General features: G+C 46.1%; 1 protein-coding gene across 1 annotated transcript in view; it reads right to left on the bottom strand.

Moving 5' to 3' along the window:
* Window positions 1–1,183: 1,183 nt before the first annotated feature.
* The window catches only part of LOC106579543 (suppressor of tumorigenicity 14 protein), a 44,748-nt gene continuing 26,771 nt past the window's right edge, over window positions 1,184–19,160 (bottom strand). The window contains exons 12-19 of the mRNA XM_082965964.1: window positions 14,176–14,280; window positions 13,887–13,997; window positions 5,520–5,633; window positions 5,264–5,383; window positions 4,579–4,762; window positions 2,693–2,964; window positions 2,298–2,434; window positions 1,184–2,106 (exon numbers count right to left, since the gene is read on the bottom strand). Coding sequence (XP_082822090.1) covers window positions 1,939–2,106; window positions 2,298–2,434; window positions 2,693–2,964; window positions 4,579–4,762; window positions 5,264–5,383; window positions 5,520–5,633; window positions 13,887–13,997; window positions 14,176–14,280 — 1,211 coding nt within the window. The 3' untranslated portion in view covers window positions 1,184–1,938. The remainder of the gene's footprint in view (window positions 2,107–2,297; window positions 2,435–2,692; window positions 2,965–4,578; window positions 4,763–5,263; window positions 5,384–5,519; window positions 5,634–13,886; window positions 13,998–14,175; window positions 14,281–19,160) is intronic.

Consider the following 19,160-nt stretch of genomic DNA (forward strand, 5'->3'; position numbering starts at 1 on the left):
CTTTGCCTTGATGACAGCTTTAAACACTCTTGGCATTCTCTCAACCAGCTTCATGAGGTAGTCACCTGGAATGCATTCCAATTACCAGGTGTTCCTTGTTAAAAGTTCATTTGTGGAATTTCTTTCGTTCTTAATGCGTTTGAACCAATCAGTTGTGTTATGACAAGCTAGGGGTGGTAAACAGAAGATCTGGTAGAAGACCAAGTCCATATTATGTCAAGAACAGCTCTGATAAGCAAAGAAAAATGACAGTCCATCATTACTTTAAGACATGAAGGTCAGTCAATACAGAACATTTCAGGAACTTTGACATTTTCTTCAAGTGCAGTCGCAAAAACCATCAAGCGCTATGATGAAACTGGCTCTCATGAGGTCCGCCACAGGAAAATAAGACCTAGAGTTACCTCTGCTGCAGAGGATAAGTTCATTAGAGTTAACTGCACCTCAAAATGCAGTCCAAAAAAATGCTTCACAGAGTTCAAGTAACAGACACATCTCAACATCAACTGTTCAGAGGAGACTGCGTGAATCAGGCCTTCATGGTTGAATTGCTGCAAAGAAACCAGTACTAAAGGACACCAATAAGAAGAAAATACTTGCTTGGGTCAAGAAACACAAGCAATAGACATTAGATAATCTGTCCTTTGGTCTGATGAGTCCAAATTTGAGATTTTTGGTTCCAACCGCCGTGCCTTTGTGAGACACAGAGTAGGTGAACGGATGATCTCCGCAGGTGTGGTTTCCACCGTGAAGCATGGCGGAGGCATTCTGCAGTGATATACCATCCCATCTGGTTTGCGCTTAGTGGGACTATCATTTCTTTTTCAACAGGACAATGACCCAACACACCTCCAGGCTGTGTAAGGACTATTTGACCAAGGAGATTGCAGGAGTGCTGCATCAGATGACCTGGCCTCCACAATCACCCAACCTCAACCCAATTGAGATAGTTTGAGATGAGCTGGACCGCAGAGTGAAGGAAAAGCAGCCAACAAGTGCTCAGCATATGTGGGAACTCCTTCAAGACTGTTGGAAAAGCATTCCTCATGAAGCTGGTTGAGAGAATGCCAAGAGTGTGTCATCAAGGCAAAGGGTGGCTACTTTGAAGAATCTAAAATCTAAAATATATTTTGATTTGTTTAACACTTTTTTTTAGTTTTGATGTCTTCACTATTATTCTAAAATGTAGAAAATAGTAAAAATAAAGCAAAACCCTTGAATGAGTTGGTCTCCAAACTGTTGACTGGTACTGTACATATTCATACAATGATACAGTACATATGTTCACAAATACAGTTGTGCACACACAATGTAAATAGACATAATAACACACTCGCTACAGCATATTGTACTACGACATAGAGAACTCATTCCACTTCAATTGCTGTGTGCAGTGTGGACATGAGATAGACCAGGCACATCACCATCGCCAAGTGGACACTTCACAGAGAACAAATACACCACTGGGATGATCAGGAGTGGGGACAGGGGCAAGTGGGGAGAGGGGAACCGTCAGGACAGACAGACCACTGGGACGATCAGGGACAAGTGGGGAGAGAGGAACAGTCAGGAGGACAATGGAAACCACGACGAGACAAAGAGAGGTGCTTGGCCATAAATGAAGAGGGTGGGTATGATGGAGTGGGGGGTAACAGTTGATAATGATGTCAGTGACATGGGGCTTGGTATAAATCATACAGCAGGGACTGCGTGGTGATGTCTCTTTACCCCCGTTACAGTCACATGGTGCCCGCCACTGAGTCTGTTCACATGCTGATGTCATCCAGACGTCTGTCTGTCTGTCTGTCTGTCTGTCTGTCTGTCTGTCTGTCTGTCTGTCTGTCTGTCTGTCTGTCTGTCTGTCTGTCTGTCTGTCTGTCTGTCTGTCTGTCTGTCTGTCTGTCTGTCTGTCTGTCTGTCTGTCTGTCTGTCTGTCTGTCAGACCTGTCCTTTAGTCTGCAGGTGGATCCAGTCTGTGAACTTGGTGACCTGTGTGTAGACTCCAGGGCGGTTCTGCCGAGCGCACCCCTCCCCCCAGCTCACGATCCCCGCCAGAAACCACCGCCGACCCCTCTCTAGACACACCAGAGGACCCCCTGAGTCACCCTAAACACACACACACACACACACACACACACACACACACACACACGTTTAAACACAGACAGACACGTAAACAGGAAAACACACAGGAAAACACACAGATAAAACTCAACAAAGACAATGTTGAGGCACATTAACACACACAATGACAAAACAAACACAAACACACCACACACTCAGAAACCCCTCCTCACCTGACAGGCATCCACTCCTCCCTGCAGGTTGCCAGCACAGAGCATCCTGGGAGTGACAGCGTCTTCATATAACTTGTTACAGTTGTTCCTGTTGATGATCTTCACTGTGGCCTCCTGCAGCAGAGATGCCAGCTCACCTGGAACAAACACAGGAACTCAGTAACACTTTGTTTTATATAGCTAGTTCTGTTAGAGTTAGTATTTACAAAAAAATGATGTGCAAGCACCTGGAACTCAACAGAACATTCTTTATAGAATGTTGTATGAATAGTAACTAGCTGCCAAATCATACAAGGATTCCAAAGAGACCAAAGTGTGTCAGTTGCCATGTTGGACACATTGTATGTTTTCTGCCAGGTATCCAACATCAGCCATTATCCCTGGGCAGCACTTACCATCCTCCATCAGGACCCCCCAGCCCGTGACGTGGCAGCTGGTCCCGGTGGTGAAGGTGTGGGAAGAGGCGGGGACACAGACGGGCTGTACCAAGTCATTGAAGTAGACAGGGGTGCTGAGCTCCAGCAGGGCGATGTCGTAGTCAGAGGTGAACTGGTCGTACTGGGAGTGGAGGATAATACGACGGATCTGTCTGGTGGCTGCAGCATTGCTGGCCGTGTTCATCACGCGCACGCCCATGTAGGCACGCCACGACCGCGTATCAGAGTACCTACACACACAGCCATGCAGGGACACACATGGAAGTACACAGGCACAGTAATCATTATTACAGTAATGATGATGATGAAAAGGACTATGATGATGTTGATGAGGACTATGATGATGATGATGAGGACGATGATGATGATGATGAGGACTATGATGATTATAATGAGGATTATGATAATGATGATGATGACGATGATAATGAAAAGGACTATGATGATGATGATGATGATGAGGACTATGATGATGATGATGAGGACTATGATGATGATGATGACTATGATGATGATGATGAGGACTATGATGATGATGATGATAAGGACTATGATGATGATGATGATGATGAGGACTATGATGATGATGATGATAATGAAAAGGACTATGATGATGAGGATGATGATGAGGACTATGATGATGATGACTATGCTGATGATGATGAGGACGATGATGATGATGATGATGATGATGAGGACTATGATGATGATAAGGACTATGATGATGATGAAGTTTATTATGATGATGATGATAATGATGATAAGGACTATGATGATGATGATGATGATGAAAAGGACTATGATGATGATGATGATGATGATAATGATGATGAGGACTATGATGATGATGATGATGATAAGGACTATGATGATGATGATAATAATGAAAAGGACTATGATGTTAATGATGAGGACTATGATGATGAGGACTATGATGATGATGATGATGATAAGGACTATGATGATGATGAAGATTATTATGATTATGATGATGATGATGAGGACTATGATGATGATGATGATAAGGGCTATGATGATGATGATAAAGACTATGATGATGATGAGGATTATGATGATGATGATGATAATGATGATAAGGACTATGATGATGATGATGATGATGAGGACTATGATGATGATGATGATAATGATGATAAGGACTTTGATGATGATGAAGACTATTATGATGATGATGATGATGATGATGATAATGATGGTAAGGACTATGATGATGACGATGATGATAAGGATGATGATAGTGATGAGGACTATGACGATGATGATAAGGACTATGATGATGATGATGATGATAATGAAAAGGACTATGATGATAATGATGAGGACTATGATGATGAGGACTATGATGATGATGATGATAAGGACTATGATGAAGATGAAGATTATTATGATGATGATGATGATGAGGACTATGATGATGATGAAGATTATTATGAGGATGAGGATGATAAGGACTATGATGATGATGAGGATTATTATTATGATGATGATGATAATGATGATAAGGACTATGATGATGATGATAAGGACTATGATGATGATGAGGACTATGATGATAATGATGATAAGGACTATGATGATGATGAGGAGGAGGAGGAGGACAATGATGATGATGATGAGGAGGAGGAGGACAATGATGATGATGATGAGGACTATGATGATGATAATGAAATTGACTATGATGATGATGATGATAATGAAAAGGACTATGATGATTATGATGATGATAAGGACAATGATGATGATGATGATGATGAGGAGGACTGATTCATCATGAAGAAACGAATGAACACAACAATGCTGACTACAATAACAAAGCATCTCACTTGATGGTGTCAGAGTCCTGGAAGCAGTGTGCAGCAGAGATGAGCCAGCGGCTGGTGACCAGGGTCGCTCCACACACATGCCCATAACGCTCCATCTGTAGACTGACCTGCCACGGCCATGCCCCCGTTCCCGCATCAGACCCGCCCACTATCTTAGCACGCTTCCTGGGCCGGGTGCCACAACCTGGGGGGAAAGTAACTGGTGTAAAAATGTGTTAGAACTGGTGTATGTAGGTTCATACGTATGTTATAACTAGTATATGTAGGTTCGTACATGTGTTATAGCTGGTGTATGTAGGTTCATACATGTGTTATAACTGGTGTATGTAGGTTCATACGTGTATTTAACTTGTATATGTAGGTTCATACGTGTATTATAACTGGTATATGTAGGTTCATACATGTGTTGTAACTGGTATATGTAGGGTCATACGTGTTTTATAACTGGTATATGTAGGTTCATACGTGTGTTATAACTGGTATATGTAGGTTCATACGTGTATTATAACTGGTATATGTAGGTTCATACATGTGTTATAACTGGTATTTGTAGGTTCATACATGTGTTATAATTGGTATATGTAGGTTCATACGTGTGTTATAACTGGTATATGTAGTTTCATACATGTGTTATAACTGGTATATGTAAGTTCATACGTGTGTTATAAGTGGTAATGAGTCTCACCGCAGCGAGTCTCGTCTGATCCATCAGAACAGTCTTTGACGCCGTCACACTCTGGGTTGATCTTATTCACACACTTCCCATTGGCACACTTATAGGAGGATGGAGAGCAGCCCTTATGGACTGGACACACAGAAAGAGAGGGAGGGAGGGAAAAACAGAGAAAGAGAGAGGGATTGAGGATTGGATGAATATAAACAAAGAAAGATGCAGACGGATAGAAGGACGGACGGACCAATTGACAGACGGACGGACTCACATGCTTTAGTGCAGTTGATCTCATCACTGCGGTCCTTGCAGTCTATGACACCATCACAGACTGAGGACTTGGAGACACACACCTTGTTGTGGCACATGTGGTAGCATTGACCTGCTGGGGGGACAACAAATCAAATGTTATTTGTCACATGCCCCGAATTCAACAGGTGTAGACCTTACCGTGAAATGCTTACTTACAAGCCCTTAACCAACAATGCAGTTCAAGAAATAGAGATAAGAAAATATTTGCTAAATAAACAAAAGTAAAAAATTCAATAAAAAGTAACACAATAAAATAACAATAACGAGGCTATATACAGGGGGTACCCGTTAATCAATGTGCAGGGGTACAGGTTAGTCGAGGTAATTTGTAGGTAGGGGTAAAGTGACTATGCATAGATAATGCATAGATAATAAACAGCGACTAGCAGCAGTGTAAAAACAAAGGGGGGGGGGGGGGGGGTTCAATGTAAATAGTCTGGGTGGCCATTTGATTAATTGTTCAGCAGTGTTATGGATTGTGGGTAGAAGCTGTTAAGGAGCCTTTTTGACCTAGAGTTGGTGCTTCGGTACCACTTGCCATGCGGTAGTAGAGAGAATAGTCTATGACTTGGGTGACTGGAGTCCCTGCTAATTTTTTGGGCCTTCCTCTGACACCGCCTGGTATATAGGTCCTGGATGGCAGGAAGCTTGGCCCCAGTGATGTACTGGGCCATAAGCAGGACCCTCTGTAGCGCCTTACGGTCAGATACCGAGCAGTTGCTATACCAGGCGGTGATGCAACCTGTCAGGATGCTCTTGATGGTGCAGCTGTAGAACTTTTTCAGGATCTGGGGACCAATGCCAAATCTTTTCAGTCTCCTGAGGGGGAAAAGGCCCTATTCACGACTGTCTTGGTGTGTTTGTACAATGATAGTTTGTTGGTGATGTGGACACCAAGGAACCGCTCCACTACAGCCCTGTCAATGTGAATGGGGGCGTGTTTGGCCCTCCTTTTCCTGTCAGCCACAATCATCTCCTTTGTCTTACTCACGTTGAGGGAGAGGTCTCTGACCTCCTCCCTATAGGCTGTCTCATCGTTGTCGGTGATCAGGTCTACCAAATCAAATCAAATCAAATGTATTTATAAAGCCCTTACATCAGTTGATGTTACAAAGTGCTGTACAGAAACCCAGCTTAAAACATCAAACAGCAAGCAATGCAGGTGTAGAAGCACGGTGGCTAGGAAAACCTCCCTAGAAAGGCCAGAACCTAGATAGAAACCTAGAGAGGAACCAGGATATGAGGGGTGGCCAGTCCTCTTCTGGCTGTGCCGGGTGGAGATTATAACAGAACATGGCCAAGATGTTCAAATGTTAATAGATGACCAGCAGGGTCAAATAAAAATAATAATCACAGTGGTTGTAGAGGGTGCAACAGGTCAGCACCTCAGGAGTAAATGTCAGTTGGCTTTTCATAGCCGATCATTCAGAGTATCTCCACTGCTCCTGCTGTCTCTAGAGAGTTAAAAACCGCAGGTCTGGGACAGGTAGGACGTCCGGTGAACAGGTCAGGATTCCAGTTGAAACTGGAGCAGCAGCACGACCAGGTGGACTGGGGACAGCAAGGAGTCATCAGGCCAGGTAGTCCTGGGGCATGGTCCTAGGGCTCAGGTCCTCCGAGTGAGAGAAAGATCGAAAGAAAGAAAGAGAGAAAGAAAGAGAGAAAACGAGAGAACAACACCGTTGTGTAGTCAGCAATCTTAATGATGATGGAGTTGTGCTTGGCCACGCAGGCGTGGGTGAACAGGGAGCACAGCAGGGAAATAAGCATGCAACCCTGAGGGGCCCCCATGTTAAGGATCAGCCTGGCAGATGTGTTGTTGTCTACTCTTACCACCTGGGGGCGGCACGTCAGGAATTCCAGGATCCAGTTGTAGAGGGAGGTGTTTAGTCCCAGTGTCCTTAGCTTAGTGATGAGCTTCGTGGGCACTACGGTGTTGAACGCTGAGCTGTAGTCAATGAACAGTATTCTCACATAGGTGTTCCTTTTGTCCAGGTGGGAAAGGGCAGTGTGGAGTGCGATTGAGATTGTGTCATCTGTAGATCTGTATGGGCGGTGTGCGAATTGGCGTGAGTGCTACAGGGCGGTAGTCATTTAGTCCGGTTACCTTCGCTTTCTTGGGCACAGGGACTATGGTGATCTGCTTGAAACATGTAGGTATTACAGATTCGGTCAGGGAAAGGTTGAAAATGTCAGTGAAGACACTTTCCAGTTGGTTCATGCATGCTCTGAGTACACATCCTGGTAATCCGTCTGGCCCTGCGGCCTTGTGAATATTGACCTGGTTAACCTGTTGGGTCTAGGGGGCAGCATTTGCACGTCTGGATAAAAAAAATGTACCCGATTTAATCTGGTTACTAATCCTACCCAGTAACTAGAATATGCATATACTTATTATATATGGATAGAAAACACTCTAAAGTTTCCAAAACTGTTTGAATGGTGTCTGTGAGTATAACAGAACTCATTTGGCAGGCAAAACCCTGAGACATTTTCTGACAGGAAGTGGATACCTGATGTGTTGTATTGACTTTAAACCTATCCCATTGAAAAACACAGGGGTTTAGGAATATTTTGGCACTTCCTATTGCTTCCACTAGATGTCACCAGCCTTTACAAAGTGTTTTGAGTCTTCTGGAGGGAGATCTGACCGAACAAGAGCCATGGAACGGTGATGTCCCATTAGACACCTGGCGCGCTACTTCATGTTGGGTACCCTCGTTCCAATACGTTATAAAAGAGTATGCATTCGTCCACCTTGAATATTATTCATGTTCTGGTTAAAAAAGGCCCTAATGATTTATGCTATACAACGTTTGACATGTTTGAACGAACGGAAATATATTTTTTCCCCTCGTTCATGACGAGAAGTCCGGCTGGCTTACATCATGTGCTAACGAGACGGAGATTTTTGGACATAAATGATGAGCTTTTTTGAACAAAACTACATTCGTTATGGACCTGTGATACCTGGAAGTGACATCTGATGAAGAGAATCAAAGGTAATGGATTATTTACATAGTATTTTCGATTTTAGATCTCCCCAACATGACGTCTAGTCTGTATCGCAACGCGTATTTTTCTGGGCGCAGTGCTCAGATTATTGCAAAGTGTGATTTCCCAGTAAGGTTATTTTTAAATCTGGCAAGTTGATTGCGTTCAAGAGATGTAAATCTATAATTCTTTAAATGACAATATAATATTTTACCAATGTTTTCTAATTTTAATTATTTAATTTCTGACGCTGACTTGACTGCCGGTTATTGGAGGGAAACGATTTCCTCAACATCAATGCCATAGTAAAACGCTGTTTTTGTATATAAATATGAACTTGATAGAACTAAAAATGCATGCATTGTCTAACATAATGTCCTAGGAGTGTCATCTGATGGAGATTGTAAAAGGTTAGTGCATCATTTTAGCTGGTTTTATGGTTTTGGTGACCCTGTCTTTGACTTGACAAAACATTACACACAACTCTTGTAAATGTATTGTCCTAACATACTCTAAATTTATGCTTTCGCCGTAAAACCTTTTTGAAATCGTAAAACGTGGTTAGATTAAGGAGATGTTTATCTTTCAAATGGTGTAACATAGTTGTATTTTTGAAAAATTTGAATTTTGACATTTATTTGGATTCAAATTTGCCGCTCTTGAAATGCACCTGCTGTTGATGGAGTGCACCACGGGTGGCACGCTAGCGTCCCACCTAGCCCCAAGAGGTTAAAGGTCTTGCAGTGAAGGAGAGCGTGATCACACAGTCGTCCGGAACAGCTGGTGCTCTCATGCATGCTCCAGTGTTGCTTGCCTCAAAGCGCACATAAAAGGCATTTAGGTTGTCTGGTAGGCTTGCTTCCCTGTGCAGCCCGCAGCTGGGTTTCTCATTATAGTCTGTAATATTTTGCAAGCCATGCCACATCCGACGAGCGCCAGAGCCGGTGTAGTAGGATTCAATCTTAGCCCTGTATTGACGGTTTGTCTGTTTGATTGTTTGTCTGAAGGCATATTGGGATTTCTTATAAGCGTCCGGATTAGCGTCCCACTCCTTGAAAGCAGCAGCTCTAGCCTTTAGCTCGGTGATGATGTTGCCTGTAATCCATGGCTTCTGGTTAAGATATGCACGCATGGCCACTGTGGGGGAGACGTCGTCGATGCACTTATTGATGACATCGGTGACTGAGGTGATATACTCCTCAATGCAATTGGATGAATCCCGGAACATATTCCAGTCTGTGCTAGCAAAACAGTCCTGTAGCATAATATCCTTGTCATCTGACTACTTCCATATTGAGCGAGTCACTGGTACTTCCTGCTTTATTTTTTGCTTGTAAGCAGGAATCAGGAGGATATAATTATGGTCAGATTTGATAAAATGGAGGGCGAGAGAGAGCTTTGTATGCATCTCTGTGTCACGTCCTGACCAGTATAGAGGATATTTTGTTATTGTAGTTTGGTCAGGAGGTGGCAGAGGGTAGTTTATTTATGTATTACGGGGTTTTTGGTCACTGGTCTATGTTTGTATTTCTATGTGTATATTCTAGGGTAGTTTTTCTATGTGTAGGTTGGGTGCTGGACTCTCAATTGGAGGCAGGTGTTTCTAGTTGCCTCTGATTGGGAGTCCTATAAATAGGTGTGTGTTTTGTTTGTCACTTGTGGGTAGTTGTTTGAGAGCACTGCTTTTGTTGAGCCTGCTTCTCTGTTCCTGTCGTTAGTTTGTTTATTGTTTTTCCGTGGTGTTCTCATTATTATAATAAATATGTTGAGCACGCAACCTGCTGCGCCTTGGTCCCATTCTCTCTTCCACGACAGCTGTTACACTCTGTGTGTCACGGTTGTCGTCTGGAATGGAGGACCAAAACGCAGCAGGAATGTGGATGCTCATCTTATTTATTTAAATAACAAGAACACCAAAAAACAACAAAACAAAACGAAACGAACTCACGAACAACGAAACAGTCTTGTCAGGCACACTCTGGCTGATCCGGGCAGACGGGCCACTCTGGCAGTTCCGGGCAGACTGGCGGGCGGCTCTGGGGACTCCTGACTGGCGGGCGCCTCTGGCGACCCCTGACTGGCGGGCAGCTCTGGCGACTCCTGACTGGCGGGCAGCTCTGGCGACTCTTGACTGGCGGGCAGCTCTGGCGACTCCTGACTGGCGGGCAGCTCTGGCGAATCCTCACTGGCGGGCAGCTCTGGCGACTCCTGACTGGCGGGCAGCTCTGGCGACTCCTGACTGGCGGGCAGCTCTGGCGACTCCTGACTGGCGGGCAGCTCTGGCGACTCTTGACTGGCGGGCAGCTCTGGCGACTCCTGACTGGCGGGCAGCTCTGGCGAATCCTCACTGGCGGGCAGCTCTGGCGACTCCTGACTGGCGGGCAGCTCTGGCGACTCCTGACTGGTGGGCAATCTGGCGACTCCTGACTGGCGGGCAGTTCTGGCGACTCCTGACTGGCGAGCGGCTGACGCACTAGATGCCTGATGCGTGGTGCTGGTACTGTAGGTATCAGCCTGGGAACACGCACCTCAGGACTAGTGCGGGGAGCGGGAACAGGACGAGTCGGACTGGGCTGACGCACTGGAAGCCTGGTGCGTGGTGCTGGTACTGGGCGTGCCAGACTGGGAACACGCACCTCAGGGCTAGTGCGGGGAGCGGGAACAGGACGAGTCGGACTGGGCTGACGCACTGGAAGCCTGGTGCGTGGTGCTGGTACTGGACGTGCCAGACTGGGAACACGCACCTCAGGGCTAGTGCGGGGAGCGGGAACAGGACGAGTCGGACTGGGCTGACGCACTGGAAGCCTGGTGCGTGGTGCTGGTACTGGACGTGCCAGACTGGGAACACGCACCTCAGGGCTAGTGCGGGGAGCGGGAACAGGACGAGTCGGACTGGGCTGACGCACTGGAAGCCTGGTGCGTGGTGCTGGTACTGGACGTGCCAGACTGGGAACACGCACCTCAGGGCTAGTGCGAGGAGCGGGAACAGGACGAGTCAGACTGGGCTGACGCACTGGAAGCCTGGTGCATGGTGCTGGTACTGGAAGTGCCAGACTGGGGTTTCGCACTTCTGGGTCCGCACGAGAGACAGGAACTGGAAACACCGGGCCATGGAGGCGCACAGGCGGTCTTGATCTCACCTCCTGCACAACCCGTCCTGGCTGGATGGAACTAGTAGCCCTGTACGAGCGGGGTGCTAGTACAGGGCGAACTGGGCTGTGCAGGGGCCTGATGGTTGCCGTGCGTAGAGCGGGCGTAGGGTAGCCTGGTCCTAGGAGGCGCACCGGTGACCAGACGCGCTGCGCAGGCATCCTCCTAGCAGGCTGGATGCCCACTCTAGCACGGCATCTGTGAGGGGCTGGAATAACTCGCACTGGACTGTGCGTGCGTATGGGCGAGATTGTGCGCACTTCAGCAAAACACGGCGCCCTCCACTCCATACGGTCCTCCATATAAACACGGGGAGCTGGCTTAGGGCTCACCCTTGGCCCAGCCAAACTACCCGTGTGCCCCCCCCCAAAAAAATTATTGGGGGTGCCTCTCGTGCTTCAATGCCAGTCGTGTTCCTCGGTAGCGTTCCCGGTCTTCGCTCCATTTTCTCCATGGGCCCTCCCCGGCCATAATCTGTTCCCATGTCCATTTCTCCCGTTGGTCCAACTTAAATTCCCCTTGCTCCTCAAAGTCCACCTGTTGCTCCTTCCTCCGCTGCTTGGTCCGTTTGTGGTGGGAGATTCTGTCACGGTTGTCGTCTGGAATGGAGGACCAAAACGCAGCAGGAATGTGGATGCTCATCTTGTATATTTATTTAAATAACAAGAACACCAAAAAACAACAAAACGAAACGAACTCACGAACAACGAAACAGTCTTGTCAGGCACACTCAGCAAAACAAGAAACAATCTCCCACAAACACTACACCAAACAATTACCCATATATAGGACTCTCAATCAGAGGCAACGAGAAAGCACCTGCCTCCAATTGAGAGTCCAACCCCCCATTAACCTAAACATAGAAATACAACAAACCAGAAAGAACATAGAAATACCAAAACATAGAACATAGACCAAAAACCCGGAAATAATAAATCAAACGCCCTACTAAATAAACCACCACCCCGAACCACATAAAACAAATACCCTCTGCCACGTCCTGACCAAACTACCATAACAAATAACCCTTTATACTGGTCAGGACGTGACACTGTGTGTGGACTAAAGGTGGTCTAGAGTTTTTTTCCCTCTGGTTGCACATGTGACATGCTAGTAGAAATGAGGTAAAAACGGATTTAAGTTTGCCTACATTAAAGTCCCCTCGCTTCTGGATGAGAACTTTCTTATTTGCTTATGGCCTTATACAGCTCGTTCAGTTCAGTCTTAGTGCCAGCATCGGTTTGTGGTGGTAAACAGACGGCTACGAATAATATAGATGAAAACTCTCTTGGTAGATAATGTGGTCTGCAGCTTATCATGAGGTGCTCGACCTCAGGCGAGCAATAACTCGAGACTTCTTTAATATTAGACATCGTGCACCAGCTGTTATTGACAAATATACACACACCCTCACCCCTTGTCTTACCAGACGTAGCTGTTCTGTCCTGCCGATGCACTGAAAACCCAGCCAGCTCTATATTATCTGTGTCGTCGTTCAGCCACGACGCAGTGAAACATAAAATATTCAAGTTTTTAATGTCCCGTTGGTAGGATAATCACGAATGGAGATCATCCAGTTTATTTTCCAGTGACTGCACGTTGGCCATTAGACCAGATGGTAGAGGCGGGTTACCCACTCGCCAACGAATTCTCACAAGGCACCCCGATCTCTGCCCCCTGTATTTCCGTCTTTTCTTCACGCAAATTAAGTTAGTTTGAGGTGAGTAAACGCTGTTCTGATATCCAGAAGCTATTTTTGGTCATACGATACGGTAGCAGCAACATTATGTACAAAATAAGTTACAAACAATGCAAAAAAACTAACAAAATAGCACAGTTGGTTAGGAGCCTGTAAAACGGCAGCCATCCCCCCGGCGCCATTAATATTACAGAGTAAACACCTGACCTGGGGCAGGCGCATATACCCAGAGTCCGCACACACACACACACACACACACACACACACACACACCACAGAAAAATAAACGCACCCAGACCAAGAAACGGGGAGAGGGGCTGTCCTTACCACAGACCATTCCTCTATGCGCGGGCATAATGAAAACAAGTAACAAATGGTCTCACACAATCTTATGATGAACAAACAATGCAATGATGTTTCTAAGTAGTTTCTAAGCAGATCTTTAGATAAAGTGTGTGGTCCAGTCGTGTGTATGGTACTCACCACAGTCGGCCTCCTCGCTGCTATCTCCACATTTACTCTGGCTGTTACACTGGCTGCTGTGAGGCCGGCACTGACCGTTCCCACAATACACCTCACCTGGACGACAGGTCACTACACACAAAACAACATACTGGTTTTGTTTTGAAGAAATACAGTACTTATTGCACAGGCAGATCACTTATGGGGATCACTGTCAATGAAACATTACCAATCTTCAACATCTTCGTCATCCTTACTGAATGCATGTACAGTATGTGAGGAATTAGAGTGTTGAGGGTAACATACTTACAGCATTTAGCCTCGTCCCGTCCGTCTGAACAGTCTCTGACTCCGTCACACACCTTCCTGAGAGGAACACACCTCCCATCCCCACAGCGGAACTGACGAGGACACGCTGGAGAGAGAGAGCAGGGGTTGAGGAAGGGAGAGATGAGAGAAAGAGGGACTGACTTACTTCTACAGTATCTCTGTATGGGTGAGAACCTGGAATCTATAGGTCTGTCTCAGAGTGTATGGTAGAGTTGAGTATTTCAGTTGTAACTCTAAGCTCTGTATAGGCTAGTGTAAAGGATGTCACACTGCTTCCTCAGCAAGTACCACTTCCTCCTGATTCCACCGAGGCTTGAACCCAGGACCTCTGCCTTGTTAGCACACGTGACAGCCCTCTTGAAGCCTCTTACCAGTCGGCGCCACTGAAAGTTAACAATTTGGCGGCGCAAGTGGCGACACTTCAGTCTGAAGAGTAAGTTTCACATCCCAATGAACTACACTTGCTGTCTTACTAGTGTGTGGTAGAAGTGTGAGGTAGAGGTGTGTGGTAGAGGTGTGTGAAACAGGTGTGTCAGGTAGAGGTGTGTGATACAGGTGTGTGATACAGGTGTGTCAGGTAGAGATGTGTGATACAGGTGTGTCAGGTAGAGATGTGTGATACAGGTGTGTGGTAGAGATGTGTGGTACATGTATGTCAGGTAGAGATGTGTGATACAGGTGTGTCAGGTAGATATGTGTGATACAGGTGTGTCAGGTAGAGATGTGTGATACAGGTGTGTCAGGTAGAGATGTGTGATACAGGTGTGTCAGGTAGAGATGTGTGGTACAGGAGTGTGGTAGAGATGTGTGATACAGGTGTGTGATAGAGGTGTGTGGTACAGGTGTGTCAGGTAGAGATGTGTGATACAGGTATGTCAGGTAGAGATGTGTGATACAGGTGTGTGATAGAGGTGTGTGGTACAGGTGTGTCAGGTAGAGGTGTGTGATACAGGTGTGTCAGGTAGAGATGTGTGATACAGGTGTGTCAGGTAGAGATGTGTGATACAGGTGTGTCAGGTAGAGATGTGTGATACAGGTGTGTCAGGTAGAGATGTGTGGTACAGGTGTGTCAGGTAGAGATGTGTGATACAGGTGTGTGGTAGAGATGTGTGGTACAGGTATGTCAGGTAGAGATGTGTGATACAGGTGTGTCAGGTAGAGATGTGTGATACAGGTGTGTCAGGTAGAGATGTGTGATACAGGTGTGTCAGGTAGAGATGTGTGGTACAGGTATGTCAGGTAGAGATGTGTGATACAGGTGTGTGATAGAGGTGTGTGGTACAGGTGTGTCAGGTAGAGATGTGTGATACAGGTGTGTCAGGTAGAGATGTGTGATACAGGTATGTCAGGTAGAGATGTGTGATACAGGTGTGTCAGGTAGAGATGTGTGATACAGGTGTGTCATGTAGAGATGTGTGATACAGGTGTGTGATAGAGGTGTGTGGTACAGGTGTGTCAGGTAGAGATGTGTGATACAGGTATGTCAGGTAGAGATGTGTGATACAGGTATGTCAGGTAGAGATGTGTGGTACAGGTGTGTCAAGTAGAGATGTGTGATACAGGTGTGTCAGGTAGAGATGTGTGATACAGGTGTGTCAGGTAGAGATGTGTGATACAGGTGTGTGATAGAGGTGTGTGGTACAGGTGTGTCAGGTAGAGATGTGTGATACAGGTATGTCAGGTAGAGATGTGTGATACAGGTGTGTGATAGAGGTGTGTGGTACAGGTGTGTCAGGTAGAGATGTGTGATACAGGTGTGTCAGGTAGAGATGTGTGATACAGGTGTGTCAGGTAGAGATGTGTGGTACAGGTGTGTCAGGTAGAGATGTGTGATACAGGTGTGTGATAGAGGTGTGTGGTACAGGTGTGTCAGGTAGAGATGTGTGATACAGGGATGTCAGGTAGAGATGTGTGATACAGGTGTGTGATATAGGTGTGTGGTACAGGTATGTCAGGTAGAGATGTGTGGTACAGGTGTGTCAAGTAGAGATGTGTGTTACAGGTGTGTCAGGTAGAGATGTGTGATACAGGTGTGTCAGGTAGAGATGTGTGATACAGGTGTGTCAGGTAGAGATGTGTGATACAGGTGTGTCAGGTAGAGATGTGTGGTACAGGTATGTCAGGTAGAGATGTGTGATACAGGTGTGTCAGGTAGAGATGTGTGATACAGGTATGTCAGGTAGAGATGTGTGATACAGGTGTGTCAGGCAAAGATGTGTGATACAGGTATGTCAGGTAGAGATGTGTGGTACAGGTGTGTGATAGAGGTGTGTGGTACAGGTGTGTCAGGTAGAGATGTGTGATACAGGTGTGTCAGGTAGAGATGTGTGATACAGGTGTGTCAGGTAGAGATGTGTGATACAGGTATGTCAGGTAGAGATGTGTGATACAGGTGTGTGATAGAGGTGTGTGGTACAGGTGTGTCAGGTAGAGATGTGTGATACAGGTGTGTCAGGTAGAGATGTGTGATACAGGTGTGTCAGGTAGAGATGTGTGATACAGGTATGTCAGGTAGAGATGTGTGATACAGGTGTGTGATAGAGGTGTGTGGTACAGGTGTGTCAGGTAGAGATCTGTGATACAGGTGTGTCAGGTAGAGATGTGTGATACAGGTGTGTGGTAGAGATGTGTGATACAGGTGTGTCAGGTAGAGATGTGTGATACAGGTGTGTCAGGTAGAGATGTGTGATACAGGTGTGTCAGGTAGAGATGTGTGATACAGGTATGTCAGGTAGAGATGTGTGATACAGGTGTGTCAGGTAGAGATGTGTGGTACAGGTGTGTCAGGTAGAGATGTGTGATACAGGTGTGTCAGGTAGAGATGTGTGATACAGGTGTGTCAGGTAGAGATGTGTGGTACAGGTGTGTCAGGTAGAGATGTGTGGTACAGGTATGTCAGGTAGAGATGTGTGATACAGGTGTGTCAGGTAGAGATGTGTGATACAGGTGTGTGGTAGAGGTGTTTGATACAGCTGTTTGTGATACAGGTGTGTGGTAGAGATGTGTGATACAGGTGTCTGTGGTAGAGATGTGTGATATAGGTGTGTGGTACAGGTGTGTGATACAGGTGTCTGTGGTAGAGGTGTTCAATACAGGTGTGTGATAGAGATGTGTGGTAGAGGTGTGTGATACAGGTGTGTGGTAGAGGTGTTCAATACAGGTGTGTGATACAGGTGTGTGGTAGAGGTGTTCAATACAGGTGTGTGATAGAGATGTGTGGTAGAGGTGTGTGATACAGGTGTGTGGTAGAGGTGTTCAATACAGGTGTGTGATACAGGTGTGTGGTAGAGATGTGTGATACAGGTGTGTGATATAGGTGGGTGCTACAGGTGTGTGTGGTACAGGTGGGTGATACAGGTGTGTGATACAGGTGTGTGGTAGAGGTGTTCGATACAGGTGTGTGATACAGGTGTGTGGTAGAGGTGTGTGATACAGGTGTGTGGTAGAGGTGTGTGATAGAGGTGTGTGGTACAGGTGTGTCAGGTAGAGATGTGTGATACAGGTATGTCAGGTAGAGATGTGTGATACAGGTGTGTGATAGAGGTGTGTGGTACAGGTATGTCAGGTAGAGATGTGTGGTACAGGTGTGTCAAGTAGAGATGTGTGATACAGGTGTGTCAGGTAGAGATGTGTGATACAGGTGTGTGGTAGAGATGTGTGATACAGGTGTGTCAGGTAGAGATGTGTGATACAGGTGTGTCAGGTAGAGATGTGTGATACAGGTGTGTCAGGTAGAGATGTGTGATACAGGTGTGTCAGGTAGAGATGTGTGATACAGGTGTGTCAGGTAGAGATGTGTGATACAGGTGTGTCAGGTAGAGATGTGTGATACAGGTGTGTGATAGAGGTGTGTGGTACAGGTGTGTCAGGTAGAGATGTGTGATACAGGTATGTCAGGTAGAGATGTGTGATACAGGTGTGTCAGGTAGAGATGTGTGATACAGGTGTGTCAGGTAGAGATGTGTGATACAGGTATGTCAGGTAGAGATGTGTGATACAGGTGTGTGATAGAGGTGTGTGGTACAGGTGTGTCAGGTAGAGAAGTGTGATACAGGTGTGTCAGGTAGAGATGTGTGATACAGGTGTGTCAGGTAGAGATGTGTGGTACAGGTGTGTCAGGTAGAGATGTGTGATACAGGTGTGTGATAGAGGTGTGTGGTACAGGTGTGTCAGGTAGAGATGTGTGATACAGGTATGTCAGGTAGAGATGTGTGATACAGGTGTGTGATAGAGGTGTGTGGTACAGGTATGTCAGGTAGAGATGTGTGGTACAGGTGTGTCAAGTAGAGATGTGTGATACAGGTGTGTCAGGTAGAGATGTGTGATACAGGTGTGTCAGGTAGAGATGTGTGATACAGGTGTGTGAGGTAGAGGTGTGTGGTACAGGTGTGTGGTAGAGATGTGTGGTACAGGTATGTCAGGTAGAGATGTGTGATACAGGTGTGTCAGGTAGAGATGTGTGATACAGGTGTGTCAGGTAGAGATGTGTGATACAGGTGTGTCAGGTAGAGATGTGTGATACAGGTGTGTCAGGTAGAGATGTGTGATACAGGTGTGTCAGGTAGAGATGTGTGATACAGGTGTGTCAGGTAGAGATGTGTGATACAGGTATGTCAGGTAGAGATGTGTGATACAGGTGTGTGATAGAGGTGTGTGGTACAGGTGTGTCAGGTAGAGATGTGTGATACAGGTGTGTCAGGTAGAGATGTGTGATACAGGTGTGTCAGGTAGAGATGTGTGATACAGGTATGTCAGGTAGAGATGTGTGATACAGGTGTGTGATAGAGGTGTGTGGTACAGGTGTGTCAGGTAGAGAAGTGTGATACAGGTGTGTCAGGTAGAGATGTGTGATACAGGTGTGTCAGGTAGAGATGTGTGGTACAGGTGTGTCAGGTAGAGATGTGTGATACAGGTGTGTCAGGTAGAGATGTGTGATACAGGTATGTCAGGTAGAGATGTGTGATA

Source organism: Salmo salar, chromosome 19 (genome assembly GCF_965601325.2).
Source record: "Salmo salar chromosome 19, fSalSal1, whole genome shotgun sequence".
Lineage (NCBI taxonomy): Eukaryota > Metazoa > Chordata > Actinopteri > Salmoniformes > Salmonidae > Salmo > Salmo salar.